The 14,178-nt window shown below is 54.3% G+C and overlaps 1 protein-coding gene across 2 annotated transcripts; it reads right to left on the bottom strand.

Annotated features, from left to right (window-relative positions):
- Nucleotides 1–13,679, bottom strand: LOC106738918 (zinc finger protein 2). Of its 2 annotated transcripts, XM_059729313.1 has the most exons (8): nucleotides 12,972–13,678; nucleotides 12,653–12,848; nucleotides 12,157–12,246; nucleotides 11,502–11,662; nucleotides 10,898–11,024; nucleotides 8,362–8,478; nucleotides 3,908–4,092; nucleotides 1–3,412 (listed from the first exon to the last, which is right to left on the bottom strand). In XM_059729313.1, the coding sequence occupies exons 1-8, from the start codon at nucleotides 13,353–13,355 to the stop codon at nucleotides 2,480–2,482; spliced, it is 2,193 nt and encodes a 730-aa protein (XP_059585296.1). In that variant the 5' UTR covers nucleotides 13,356–13,678; the 3' UTR covers nucleotides 1–2,479. The 2 variants fall into 2 exon arrangements, with proteins under 2 accessions (XP_059585296.1, XP_059585297.1); XM_059729314.1 differs by lacking the exon at nucleotides 12,157–12,246 and having other exon boundaries at nucleotides 12,972–13,679.
- Between the last annotated feature and the right edge of the window lie 499 nt (nucleotides 13,680–14,178).

Below are 14,178 nucleotides of genomic sequence, written 5' to 3'. Positions count from 1 at the left end.
TCCTGCCAAAAAAAATGGCTCACTGAGAAGTGATATTTATTTTCTTAAATGCTATAAAAGGGAAAGAGAGAAGGCAGATTTATATACACTGTAGGAGTAGCCCCTACAGGCACTCATGGAGCCAAATGGCTTTGGCACTAGCAGGGAAGCCTCGATATTCCCAGTGGGAAATTACAACATGCTGCGTTTCACCCACAGGATGCCTTCACACTTTCCCCACCCTTCCTCAGAAGGGCCAGGACCTGTCACAGGCTGCACCTCCGTTACCCCAACTATCACACTGAAGAGACTCTACCCAGAGAAGAGACTCTACTTCCCCCTGGCCAGAGGGTCATTCAAAAGGGCAGGGTTCTTGGCCTCAGAGATGACCAACTCCTGCTCCTGGGCCTTAGCAAAAACCCTTGGATTGTGGCGAATCCTCTGGAAAGGGACGGGGGTGAGGAATCACAGAGATCTTCCATGGAAAGGGTTCTGGGCCCTGGTCTGTTCCCATTTCACAGCTCTGCAGAGGACACAGAGATCAACCACAGGGGTATCATGTTAAGTTGTGGGGCTTGATTATCAAGAAATATGCTATAGACAATAGCATGAAGGGAAGGAGGACGGGGGGCAGCTGGCACCTGGTGGTGCAGAGATCTGATGACGGGCTGGGAAGTGAAACCTGCCAAAACTGGGCTCATGGGGCGGCTGTAGCAATTTCCTGCAGACCCTGATGGGGGTGTGCAGGCCTGGGAAAGGGGTGATGCAGTGGGGAGGAATCATAGAAGTCGGGTCGGAAGGGACCTTGTAGATCTTCAAGTCCGACCCCCTGTCTGGGCAGGAAGAAAACTGGGATCAAGTGACCCCAGCCAGGTAGGCATTGAGCCGCTTCTTAAAGCCCCCCAGGGTAGGAGCCAGCACCACTTCCCTTGGAAGTCGGTTCCAGATCCTAGCCACCCTGACTGTGAAGTAGTTCCTACGGATGTCTAATCTGAACCTACTCTCCAACAACTTGTGGCCGTTATTCCTTGTTATCCTGGGGGCGCTAGGGGAAACAGGGTCTCCCCTAAACCCTTCTGGTCCCCCCTAGTGAGTTAATAGATGGTCACCAGGTCCCCCCTCAGCCTTCTCTTGTGAAGGCTGAACAGGTTCAGGTCCCGTAGCCTCTCATTGTAGGGTCTGCCCTGCTGTCCCCGGATCATGCGGGTGGCCTCCTCTGGACCCTCTCTATGTTGTCCACATCCCTCCTGAAGTGCGGCGCCCAGAACTGGACACAGTACTCCAGCTGTGGCCTGACCAGTGTTGTGTAGAGGGGGAGGATCACCTCCTTGGCCCTACTGGAGATGCATCTGTGGATGCACGATAAGGTCCGGTTAGCCCTGCCGACCATGACCTCGCGTTGTCGGCCCGTGTTCATCTTGGAGTCAGTGATGACTCCAAGATCCCTTTCTGCCTCCCTGCTCTCAAGAAGGGAGTTTCCCATCTTATAAGTGTGCTGCCGGTTACTACTGCCCACGTGCAGCACCCTGCACTTGTCCGTATTGAAACGCATCCTGTTTTTGTTAGCCCACCCTTGCAACCTATCCAGGTCTTGCTGCAGTCTTTCCCTCCATACTAGCGTGCCCACCTCACCCCAAATTTTGGTATCATCAGCAAATTTGAACAGGTTGCTTTTCACCCCGTTGTCCAAATCGCTGATAAAGAAATTGAACAGCGCGGGTCCAAGGACCGAGCCCTGGGGCACTCCACTGCCCACTTCCCCCCAGGTCAAATATGACCCGTCCACCACCACCCTCTGAGTACGACCCTTCAGCCAATTTGCAATCCACCTGACTGTGTAGGCATTGATGCCACAGTCGCCTAGTATTTTTATGAGGATGGGGTGGGAGACAGTGTCAAAGGAAAGGCATGGTCAGGGTGGAAGGCAGGGAATCCTTCCTTAGCAATCAATGTCCTCCTCCCTGCAACTGCAGAGCTTCACATACAAGGACCCTGGGACCAGGAGGGAAGTCAAAGCTGGGAGCTGGCCAGAGACAGTCCCTGGGTGTCTTTTGGAGCCAGCTGTCTTGGGGAGGGCACCTACTGTGCAGGTACTTCTCCCCGTGGGAGCACCAGCTGCTTTTGGAGAATGATGGGGATGCCACAGGCTCCCAGGATGATCTTTTCCTTACAGGTTCCCCCAGCATCCGGCTAGCCTCTGCCTGACATGTTTCCTTTTAAACCATCACCCGCATCAGACCTGGGAGGGCAGCCCCTGTGTCCTTTGGGATCTGCAGTGCCCTAGAAGGGCTGAACGAAGGATGAACTGTTGCTGTATTACATGAGCATGAGACCACTTCCCTGAATGTAGACACGGGTGGGTGCTAGGCAGGTATAAATCCCCAAGCCCTTCTTGTATTGCTGGCAGAATTGTGGACACTGCTGACTATGGATGCACTGGTGCCGAGCCAGTCTGGTGGAGTGGAGGAAGCGCTTCCCACACTGAGCACTGCTGTGACTTCTACCTTGTGTGGATGAGCTGGTGCTGGGCCAGGTAGGAGGATCGGTTGAAGCTCTTCCCACACACCAAGCACTGATGTGGTTTCTCCCCAGTGTGGATGGGCAGGTGCTGGGCGAGGTTGGAGGATCGGTTGAATCTCTTCCCACACACCAAGCATTGATATGGCTTCTCCCCAGTGTGGATGAGCTGGTGCCGGGTAAGATGACAGGATCGGGTGAAGCACTTCCCGCACTCTGGGCACTGATGTGGTTTCTCCCCAGTGTGGATGAGCCGGTGTTGGGTCAGGCTGGAGGAGTGGGTGAAGCTCTTCCCGCACTCTGAGCACTGATGTGGCTTCTCCCCGGTGTGGATACGCTGGTGCTGGGCCAGGTGAGAGGATCGGTTGAAGCTTTTCCCACATTCTACGCATTGATGTGGCTTCTCCCCGGTGTGGATGAGCTGGTGCCGGGCCAGGTGAGAGGGTCGGGTGAAGCTCGTCCCACATACTGAGCACTGATATACCTCCTCCCCTGTGTGCATACGCTGGTGCAGAGCCAGGCTGGAGGAATAAGTGAAGCTCTTCCCACACTCCGAGCACTGGTGTGGTTTCTCTCCAGTGTGGATGAGCCGGTGTTTGGTCAGGCTGGAGGACTGGGTGAAGCTTTTCCCACACTCCGAGCACCGATGTGGTTTCTTCCCCGTGTGCATATGCTGGTGCTGGGCCAGATTGGAGGATAGGTTGAAGCTGTTCCCACACTCTGAGCACTCAAGTGGCTTCTCCCTTGCATGCATGCACCAGTGCCTGGCCGGGGTGGAGACCTGCTTGAATCTCTTCCCACACTTGGTGCAGCAGTGCTGCCCACACTGGTGCTGGGACAGGTCTTGCCAGCAGATGAAGTTCTTCCTGCACTCAGTGCAGCGGTGCATCTTCCTGCGCAGGTGGATCCGTCGGTGCTGAGACAGGGAGAAAAAATGGGTCAAGGTCTTGCCACACTTGACACAGCTCTGACTGATGCTTCCCCCCCTGCACGTGTAGTTGCCTGACCAGGTCTGTGGGGCGCACAAACCTCTTCCCCAGTTTGGTGAAGCGGTGTGGTAGCTCTCCAGAATGGGTCTGGTGGTGAGCAACCAGGGTCAAGAGGCAGGTGAAGCTCTTCCCACACTTGGTGCATACGTGGGGCATCCCCCCATTGTGCCTGATCTTGTGAAGAGCCAGGAGGGATGGGCAGTTAAAGGTTTTTCCTGACCTTTTCTGGGGTGGATTTTGCCCCGGTGCTTGGCAGTGAGCTCCTGCTTCCCTCTGAGCCCCTCCCCACTGCCTTGGCTGGGATGCAGTGCATCTTTCCAGCGGCTCTTTAGGTCTCTCAGCTCCACAAACTCTTCCCTGCACCCAGAGCTCCTTCTGGGTGTTGCCCCTTCTCCACTCTCCTGCCCAACTCAAGCTGGTACCTGGTTCACCGCTACATTCTCCTTTTGCTTTTGGGGCCTCCCCTGACTCTTGTGCCACTGATCCTCCTCGGGTGTCAGGGGGTCCATCTCAGCCAAACTCCCTGGGGAAGTCCCTGCTGGCTCTGGGTCTGCAGCCCCATCCGCAGGAGGTTGCTCCTCAGCTCTGCTCAGCAGCCAGGCGCCTCCTGCTCGGGGAAGAGAAACACCAGATTAGTGCCTACCCTGTTGGCAGAGGGCAACCGCTGCTATTTGTTCAGACACCAAACCTGATTGTCCCCTGATCTGTGTCATTAGAGGGAGAAGAAGGGAACAATTTGTTTTCTCTGTTTCAGCTGCCTGCAGAGGGTTCAGGATTGAGAGTATGGTCGAGGGCAGTACGGTAAGAAAGATTTACTGACTTAACAAAAACACAACTACACATAGTAACGAGACAAACAATGACAGACAAAAGCAATTCACGTCGGCAACTTATCGGCAGTCCCCTCTGATGCCTGATACACAGCAAGCTTCTCTTTCTACAAAGTTCAGTGAAGTCAGGCGTCCCCGAACAGCGCTGTCCGAAGGGTACCATGAAGGACCCTGGAATGCAGTCCTTGGGCTCCTCGAGGTCCACGGGCCCACTGATTCACGCAACAGCTAACTAATCCTTTTTACAGAGCTGTATCTACCTTCTGAATGGTTTCTAGATATTCTAGCCAATTCAAAGCTTCTGAATGGATCTGATAACATACAACTACTCAGATTCTTTTTACTTCAACTGTCCTTTGACTGACCAATAGCAGTACAAGCCTTGCATTCCTTTGATAAGGTAATTTTAACTACGCTACAGGGCCTTACTACTTCAAGGCTTTGCTAAATTTACTAGGTTTTACTTTATACAAGGCCTCACTACATCTTAGACTTTAATTAGGCTTTTAGCAACAACATATAGCTTAATATTTAAACAAATACAGAAAAACACTTGGTCTAATATTCATAGGGCCTTCAGCAAGCACCTTTATCACACAGGCACACTTTCCAGCTGTCACACTCCACTCCTTGCTTGCTGAAGCACTATGATAGCTACAATTGAGATGCTAAAGCCACATGTGCTACATTAGAGAAATGGGGAGGGATCTATAAATTTAACTTGCATAGCATAAACAGATTTACGACAACAACGGTTAAAACACTATTTAGCTGTTGCTATTAGGGCAATGCAGAATACTATGATGTTTAAGATGGTTAGCTATGTAGTTGTGGTGACACTTGGCGATACACGAATAGTACAGATTACATCATACCGTTTACATGGCTTGGGCACGTTGACAGCTAGGCTGATCATTCGCCCACCCTGTCGAGCTAGGAGTGCCGACTGAGTGCCTTGCCGAGCCTTTGCCTCAAGGTTTTGCAGCTTATTTTTCACTTCATTCCAGTTTTCTAACCATGGCATGCCTACATCTGATACCCATGAAGTGGGTATCGTAAAGTTGAGAGGTATAGTTTCAGAGGAAATTTCTGGCCATTTTAGGGCAATAGTATCGTTACTCAATTGAAGTAGAGCAATGGCTCCACTTTTAGCTCCTAAGCAACACGAATTGCATGAAGTCCAGGTGGTACCGTTTTCATGCAGCAAACGACTTGGTCCTTCCCAACAAACAGATTGCCCTATTGTTACATATGACACATTAGGTAACTCATATACTCAGGTCATGTTAGGTGGGTTGAGAGGCCAGCCTCTCCATAGGGTCCCTAATCTAATTAAGGTGCTACTAATTTGAACTAAGGGGGACTGTGTTATATTATCACAGCCTTCCCAAGTGGTAATCTAGGTACTTTGGTAGGGGTATCTTTATTTAAATGTTGCAGGCATCCTATGATTCTCTAAGCCAGGGGGTCATTTTCTATTTTTAACGTTGTTTATTACCTGGGAAAAATGCATATTCAATGATAACTGAACTTGCACACAAGCAGTACTCCAAGTTTGATTTTTGTCTGCTTTAAAAGCAGTGTCCATCATGACCTGAGCAAAATGGGCTGTCTTTAATCCTACATCAGTTAGCAATTCATCAGTGTGCTTTAACGTTTTTCCTTTGAGCATGCCTCCCCTAGTGAGCAACAAGCCTTGCATTCCTTTGATAAGGTAATTTTAACTACGCTACAGGGCCTTACTACTTCAAGGCTTTGCTAAATTTACTAGGTTTTACTTTATACAAGGCCTCACTACATCTTAGACTTTAATTAGGCTTTTAGCAACAACATATAGCTTAATATCTAAACAAATACAGAAAAACACTTGGTCTAATCTTCATAGAGCCTTCAGCAAGCACCTTTATCACACAGGCACACTTTTCAGCTGTCACACTCCACACCCTTGAATTTCAGGGAGTGGGAACAACACCTGCCTGGACACATTACAGCATAATGTACTGTGCTTGAGGTCAGCACAGGACAGGTCTGCACTTCCCACGTCCCCTTGGCAAGCACTCTGGGCATGGAGCATTACTTAGAGCAGTTGGGTGGCGGTGTAACATAAACCCCAGTTTCTTTTCTTTTACACACACACACACACACACACACACACACACACACACACACACACACAGATATGCATTCCCTTCCCTTCCCCAACTATTTCTGACTTTTCCTCTAACTCTCTATTCCCTATAGATAATTATAAGTAAGCTAAGATATAGGATAAGCTTTAACATTTTATTTTAGGTAGTAAGTTTTATTTTTCTCTCCCCTCTTTGCAAATAAGTGCCCTGCTATTTTGATATAGATATCCACTGTTTTATAAGTTACAATTATTATGTTTGTATTGATTTTTTACTGATTTTATATTGTGTGATTACTGTTTTAAGGCCTATATATGTAGGTTAGCGTAAGTCATGTCAAGTTTCCATCTTGTAATGTCAAGCCTCCATCTTATCCCCATGCCTGGTTGTGTAACCTATGACTCACACCTACCCCTCCTATGTAACTTGATTCCTGAATGAATGGGGATGAATGAGGGTGCTTGAGAGACAATGGCAGTAGGTCTAAAAATAGCTCCTTCTGAATGACCAAACTATCAACACCAATACCTGGACCAAGGACCCAGCCCTTGGAACCACTCTCAGCATTCAAGAAACAAAAGATGAGGCAACCCACCATTGTGCCCAGGCTGCAGATGCTCAGTAAGAACACCTGGAGCCCTCTGGGACAGGACTGACATTGCCTGGACAGGCCCTCCCCATAAGAGATCAGAGGTAGTCTGCCCCATAAAAAGGGGTAGTGAAGACTGACTCCTTGGGAACGCCATTTCCATCTGGACCAGACCAGCTCCATGTCATGCTGCCTATCCACCCCAGAGGCACTGCCTGCAACCCCCTCTAGACAACACTGACCTGAAGGAGACCCCGACTGGCCATCGAGGACCCACTTTCAGCCTGAGATAGGTAGATATCACCTGCATAGTTCCCCTTCCAATTTGGACCCTCTCTCTCTTCTCCTGGACTTCAGCCCCTGCACCAAGCCTCTCTGACCCCTGCTGCCATTGTCTGTGTGTGTGTGTGCATCTGTGTGCAAAGGAAACAATAAAAATATTGTGTTACCATCTCCTCTGTTCAATAAAACTACTGTCATTTGTAACGCTGAGTTGGGTTGTGTTTTACTGAGCCCCAGTCCCTTCCCTATCTTAAATTCCAGTTTCTGTCTCTCTCTCTCCCTCTCGGCTCTCACCCCGGTTCCTGCCACCTTTTGCCTCCTCTCTGTCCCTTTTCTGCAGGCTGTCAGCCCCGTTGCTTTCTGCAGACTCTCAGCCCGGTTCCTGCCACTTTTTCCCTCTTGCCACCTCTTCCCAATCCCCATCTCTCACTGCCTACACTTTGTCTCGCTCTCTCTCTCCGTGTTCTCCAGCCCGCCCCCTCCCTCTGCCCCACAGCCTCACTCCCAGTATTCCTCTCCCTACAGACCTCTTGGCTCCCCTGTAGCTTCCTTGCTCCAGCTGCAGCCTCCGGGCTTCTCCCTGGCATTGCTCCTTTGCTTTGCTGGCTTTCAATTAACACCAATTAACTTTAAGTTACCCCAACTCCCCTCCAGTCTGCAGGTTCTATTCCTGGTCCTGGCAACTTTCACCCCCTACACTTTCACTCTCTCTCTCTATTATCTTAACCTTCCCCCAGGTATCTCAAGTACACCAAGTACATACACGCACACCACAACACCCAAATTAGGAACTCACCTGTGTGTATGTGTAGGTGAGTGGTATGTATGTGAACTCATATACATGAATGTCACTGTGTGCATGATATACGTGCACGTGCACGCCTGGAGGGGGTGTATGCACCTAGAGTGTGTGTATGCACCTACTTGGGTTTTGAGTGTGTGCATGTGCAATTATACACCACGCCCTCCTGTCTAACAGCAGAATATTGAGATCCTGAGGGTTGGCCTGACCCCTCAAGGCAACAGCGGGGACAGCCACAACTCACCTGGCAGCAGCTCCTTGGACTTTGACATTTCCCCACCGTCCTCATCTTCACAGACCCACAGCTCCACCTGTCCTTGCTGGATGCTGCAGATTAAGTCAGGTGTGGGACCCCGATATCCTGTTTGGAGCAGTGGTTAGACAGAGTTAGTGACTGGGTACTGGATGCAGAACAACCAACTGGGATTTGGAAATATATCCAAGGAACTCAAGGTTTGTATTAGGGCCTTGATAGACAAGGGAGGATGGGCATTTGGGATGAAAGAGAAGGCACTGCAGGGAGAAGCCTCGAAGAGATGATGGTCCTTGTCACCCAGGTGGTGGAGGGATGGGCATAGCAAGGCCCAACCACTCCCTGGTATAGAAAGGGCATTAAACTGACAGTCATCACCAGGGACCGGCATGGAGATGCCGTGACCCATGCTGTAGGAGGGAGCAGAAGGATAAAGCTTTTACCGTTGTCAAGGTACCAAAAAGAAAAGACACTGGACACACAGATGGATGACTAACACTTATCTCATTGGTGCAATATCAGGCAGAGGAGTGGAAATTACCTTATTTTCAGTGCAGGTATAAAACAAGGACTTCTGGCAATGAAAACACATGAGAGGTGGTGGAAAATGAGATTTTTTTCTGGGAGAAGGTAATTCATCATCACCAGGGCACAGGAAAGGATGATTTTATTACAACTGTATTTCATAGTTTCATAGTTGGTAGGGTCGGAAGAGACCGGAGCAGATCATCAAGTCCGACCCCCTGCATAGGCAGGAAAGAGTACTGGGGTCAAACGGCCCCGGTGAGGTGTTCATCCAGCCTTCTCTTCAAGACCCCCAGGGTAGAAGCGAGTACCACTTCCCCTGGAAGTTGGTTCCAGGTCCTAGCTGCCCTGACGGTGAAGTAGCGCCTCCTGATATTTAGCCTGAATCTACTCTCAAGTCAACTTATGGCCGTTATTCCTTGTTAGTCCTGGTGGTGCTAGAGGGAAGAGGGTCTCTCCCATTCCCTGCTGGTCCCCCTTGGTAAGGTTATAGATGGCCATATTTGCCATTGAAGCAGTCATCCCATCCAGTTGAGAGGATCATCCCAGGTAGGGAGATGAGTCCACAGGTTGACAAATACTGCAGGGTTCAAAACAGTTCCTGGGGCTCAGGGATATGGACAAAAGGCAGCAAAAGGAGACACATCTCACAGCATATGAAAGGCCATAATGTAGAAATGGTCTATATCCACATCCTTGAACTAGAGAAGACATTTGAGCACTTCCTTAAGGAAATTATTTGGGGGGAAATGGAGGGAAAAGAAAACATCAGAAAAGCAAACTGACCCAGTAAAAGGTAAGTACCTCAAGCTTGTGCACAAGCCAGAACAAGCCCCTGTATTAGAGATCCTCCGGAAATGAAAACTGGATTTCGCTAGGACCTGCACCTAGCCCACTTATCACAGTGATGAGCGTCTGATCTGCAGACCGATTTTAGGAAGAGGAGAGGAAAACTTTTAAGAATGGCAGAGCGAGCTTGAGAGCACAGGTCTTAAAGTAAGTACAGCAAAGCCAGAGCCTTTGGTGTTATGAAAAGGAAGATATTAGGGAGGAATGTGGACAGAAACTTCTAGTGATCCCTTGGTAGAAGTACCTGGGGTCCATCACCTGTACATCTGTCACTGGAGGAAGAGCTGGGGAAATGCATCGTCCACGAGCTGTGGCATGAGTGGCTGATAAGACTTCTGTCAACTTGTGCTGGGTCAGAACCAAAGGAAGAGAAAAGGGGATTTAGATATCACACAACTGAGCATGCTGGGATTGCTAAATGTGTTTGGAGAGGACAAGCAAGGCAAGACAGGGAGGAAATCAGAATAATTTCCCGAAGGAACAGCTCTTAGTGCATTTATGTACAACGGGCTGGCCATGATATGAACACGCTGGGAAGGCAAAGGGAGATCATGTTGTCAAGGAACTGCTGCACCTGGAAGCACCAGGAGTTACAAGAAGGGGGAAGATGCAAGTGAAGGGGGCTTGATCAAATGGAAGAGGATCTACCAATGTGAAATGTGAGACAGGCCTGATCACGGACAGGGCAGTGGGGAGAAAGACTGAAACCACCAGCCAAGAGTGCTCGAGGGCAAGACTGTTGAACAGCAGGCAGTAGACTATGAAACTCCAGAGGTCACATCGAATTGTAGGAAGTTGGGGCTGGAAGGGGCCTCAGGAGCTCACATCTAGTCAGTGGCGGGCGACACGTAGGGGGTGCACGAGGCTGCAGAGCTCCCGGAGCGGTGCGGCTGCTTTTACAGCTGGTTTCCCCGTGGCTATCGGGATTGGTGTCAGGGGCGGGGCATCTAGGCCAACCCACTGATCAAAGCAGGACCAGCCTCAGCTACATCATCCTAGCAAGGCTTTGTCTAGCCAGGTCTTGAAAACCTTCAAAGACAGAGCTTCCACCACCTCTCTGGGTAAATTGTTCCACTGTTTCACTACCCTCCAAGTGAGAGAACTGCCTAATATCTAACCTAAACTTCAATTGCTGCAACCGGAGACAGTTTACCCAGGGAAATGAGGGCTTGGTAATTCTTCAGCATCTGGTCCCAGTAAAGCACCTTGTCTTCATCTTCCAGCAGCTCCCACTCCTTCCGTGTGAAGTACACAGCCACGTCCTCAAACACCTCCCGGAGCTGCGGGCACAAGCGTTGCACCATCAGTGTCCTCCTCCAGTTGCTTCCAGGCCCCTCAGCCCTGTCTGCCATGACTGTCCTACAGCTAATTGCATGTCTAGCCGTGCCAGGCAGGGGTGCAAAAGTCCCCACTAGTCAGCTGACCTGTGATGTGGATGCAGCTGTGGAGACAGGACTTAGCCCAGCTCACCACCTTCTCTTTGCTCGGCCCCTTGAGGCAGCCGGGGCAGCACTTTTGGGGTCAGGGAGCCCTGGCTTCTCACACTGACCAGGCCCTCCCGTGCCAGCCCCCCTTGCTCTCTGCACTTGGGAGGGGGCTCCTGCTAATGCAGCTTGCTGCGTTTCCATGTTTGTCACCACAGGCTTGTTGCTCTTCAGAGCTCTCCGCTCCCCAGCTTCTTTACACCATCCCTGGCTCTTCCTGCGCTCTGCCCCAGGTGTCCTCCCGCCCCCAACCCAACCTGGTGCCCTGCTCACCTCTTGCCTTGGAGGCCTGCCCTGCCCCTTCTGCAGTTGGCCCAGCTCACGTGTCGGGGAGCCCCTCTCCTCCAGGCTCCCTGGGGAAGTCCTGTGCAGCTCCAGGGTTACAGGCTCTTTTCCAGGACGCTTCTGCTCAGCTCTGCTCAGGGTCCCGGCACCTGTGGGGCGGAGAAGGTAGAAATGAGCTCTGGTGCTGCTGGCACGGGGAAAGCCCTGCTCGTCTCCTGTACTGGCCCGGGACAAAGGCAGCCAGAGGCTTCATTGTGTGGAGAGTGGGGAGAAGAAGGACGCCAAGCCCCACAGCTCTTCCTAATGGACTTCTAAGGGCATGAGGAAGAAGATGAGACCCAATAACTGTCTCAGTTCGGGGCGGGGATCACAACACCATGTCAGAGCCCGCAGGGACTGCGCTCCTTGGGGAAGAAGCTGTGGGGATGTTGGTGCTGTGTCACATCCACAGGTTAGGGGTCGGGGAGGAGGAATGCACGGTGGGGCTTCTCCAGGGCACGTGAAAGGCTTCCAGGGGCGCTGGGAGAACAAGAACAGCCGATCCTTTGGGACACTGACCCCATGAAAACATGTGGAGGAGAGATCACTCCACTGAGGGACGGTGCCTCGTACTGCTGGAAAAGGGAGAACCACCGCTCCGTACCTGCTGCTGGGGAAGGGCCTCGTCTGGGGCAGCAGCCCGAGGAGCTTTCAACTGCTGACATCTCCCAGGTCTCCTCTGTTTTGGGGCAGTCTGCAAGAGAGAGGCCTGGGTTAACTGTACCTGCCCCAGACGGAGACCACTGGGGCATCTCACCTGCACCAGCCCCTTGCGCGGCACGGAGGGCCCATGGAGGCACGAGAAAGGGACGAGCGAACACTGGCTGCTGGGACGTGAATAAGGTCACTGACTGTTATCGCGGCAGCACGACAAGGCCCAAGCAAGACGAAGCCCCTCTCTGCTGGGTGCTGCACAGTCACGGAGAAAGACCGAGGGCCCCAGCCTGGGAGACACCCCCACGGGGACCACAGCTCTGCGCCCCCCCGGGCGACAAATACCGCAGCCCTGTCCCGTGCAGACGTCCGACCGCTCCCCGCGCGCAGGACGGCCTCGCCGGCGCCCACACCTCGCACGCCCGGGCCTGCGCCCTGCACCTCACCTGACTCCTGGCGGGGCGGGGGCTCCTCCTTAGCGTCCTGAGGCCCCGGCGTCTCCCTCTGCCCGGGCTCCTCCAGCGGCCTGTCGGCACCGCGGGCCTGGGGCTGCTCCCGCCAGGCATCGCCAGGCTCCCACTGCGCCCCCGGGGACGGCATCTCCTCTGCGCCCACGTCCTGCACCTTCCCCCACGCCGCGACCTGGGGACGAGATCAGTCCATCACGGGGGAGCAGGGACGTGGGAGCGACGGGGGGAGGGAGCATCCCACACACACACGGACACGGGGACAGCAGCATCCACGACCAGGGCGAAACCTTCTCACCTGGCGTTTCTCGTCCTCCTCCAGCCCCCGCTGAAACCCCTCGGCCAGGGCCACGGCCTGGGCGCAGGTCTGCACGCTGCGCCCCCACTCCCAGCTCCGCATGCCCGGGGGCAGGATGGCCAGGAACTGCTCCAGCACCACCAGCTCCAGCACCTGCTCCTTGCTGCGGCGCTGGGGCTCCAGCCAGCCCCGGCACAGCTCCTGCAGGCGCCGGCACACCTCCCGCGGCCCCGGGGCGTCCCGGTAGCGCAGGCCCCGGAAGCGCTGGCGCCAGGGCTCTGGGCCGGGGAGCTCGGCCCCGGCCCCGGCGCCGGCTGGGGGGTGTGTGGGGGAACCGGCCCCAGACGGGGGCTGCATGGCCCGCATCACCGCCGGCCCCCGCATCTCCCCGCGCTGCACCGGCTCCTCCTGCGGCTGCAGCTCCGTGGCCTGGTGCCTGTGGCAGAACCGGGGCTCAGCATCGCCCCACTCGGCTTGGAAGGTCCTTCCGCGCCAGGGTCTGTCGCCCGGTCTCCGCGGTGACAGGATGGGGGGGGGGGGCGCTCTCCTGCTTTTGTCCGTTTCCCACCTCTGCACGTGACTGCTTCCCTGCCCCCCCCCGCGCCCGGACGGGTTCCCCGCACCCCGACGTGTCGGCCCCCTGCCCGGGGGGGGGGGGCTCCGCTCTAATCCCGGACAAAGCAACCAGACCCCCCCTTGGGGCTGCGGCGACCCCCGCGCGCAGCCCCGCCCCGCCCCGCAGCCCTCCCCCCGAGCGCGGCCGGCCCGGTCCCGACCTCCTTCGCTCCCGGCGGCCTCCTCCCTTCGCGCGTCACTCCCGTGACGTCCCGGGACGTCATGGGGCGGGGCGGGGCCGTGCGGGCGGATTGGGATCGGGATCGGGGCCGCCCGGGCTCGTGTGGCCGGCGGGGCCGGGGCTCGTCCCGTCAGTCCCGGGGCCGGGGCCGCGGCCGAGCAGGGGCTTTCCCCCCGCCCTCCGCCTGGCCGCCTGGCTTCTCCCCCCGGCAGGGGCTCTCGGCCCCCGCTGCGGGCGGAGGCGGAGGAGGCCCCGGCCCCGGCCCGTGGAGCTGGGCAGCTGTCAGGCGGGGCCTCTCCTCGGGGTCGTGCCAGCATGTCCCGGCGCGGGGCCGGGGGCGGCCGGGTCTGTGCGGGGCGGGGCGGGGCGGGGAGGCTGCAGGGTTCGCGCCGCCCCCGGGACCCGCCGCCG

The sequence above is a fragment of the Alligator mississippiensis genome, chromosome 5 (assembly GCF_030867095.1).
Source record: "Alligator mississippiensis isolate rAllMis1 chromosome 5, rAllMis1, whole genome shotgun sequence".
NCBI classification, from domain to species: domain Eukaryota; kingdom Metazoa; phylum Chordata; order Crocodylia; family Alligatoridae; genus Alligator; species Alligator mississippiensis.
The sequence above is the reverse complement of the archived record's forward strand: the minus strand, read 5'-3'. Positions and strand labels throughout refer to the sequence as shown.

Coding starts and splice junctions, on each gene's coding strand:
- LOC106738918 (XM_059729313.1), bottom strand. CDS start 13,355: ATGCGGGGGCCGGCGGTGATGCGGGCCATGCAGCCCCCGTCTGGGGCC. Junction 12,849..12,971: donor AGGAGGACGAGAAACGCCAG/GTGAGAAGGTTT, acceptor TCTCGTCCCCAG/GTCGCGGCGTGGGGGAAGGT. Junction 4,093..8,361: donor GTCCAAGGAGCTGCTGCCAG/GTGAGTTGTGGC, acceptor TTCCCCGAGCAG/GAGGCGCCTGGCTGCTGAGC.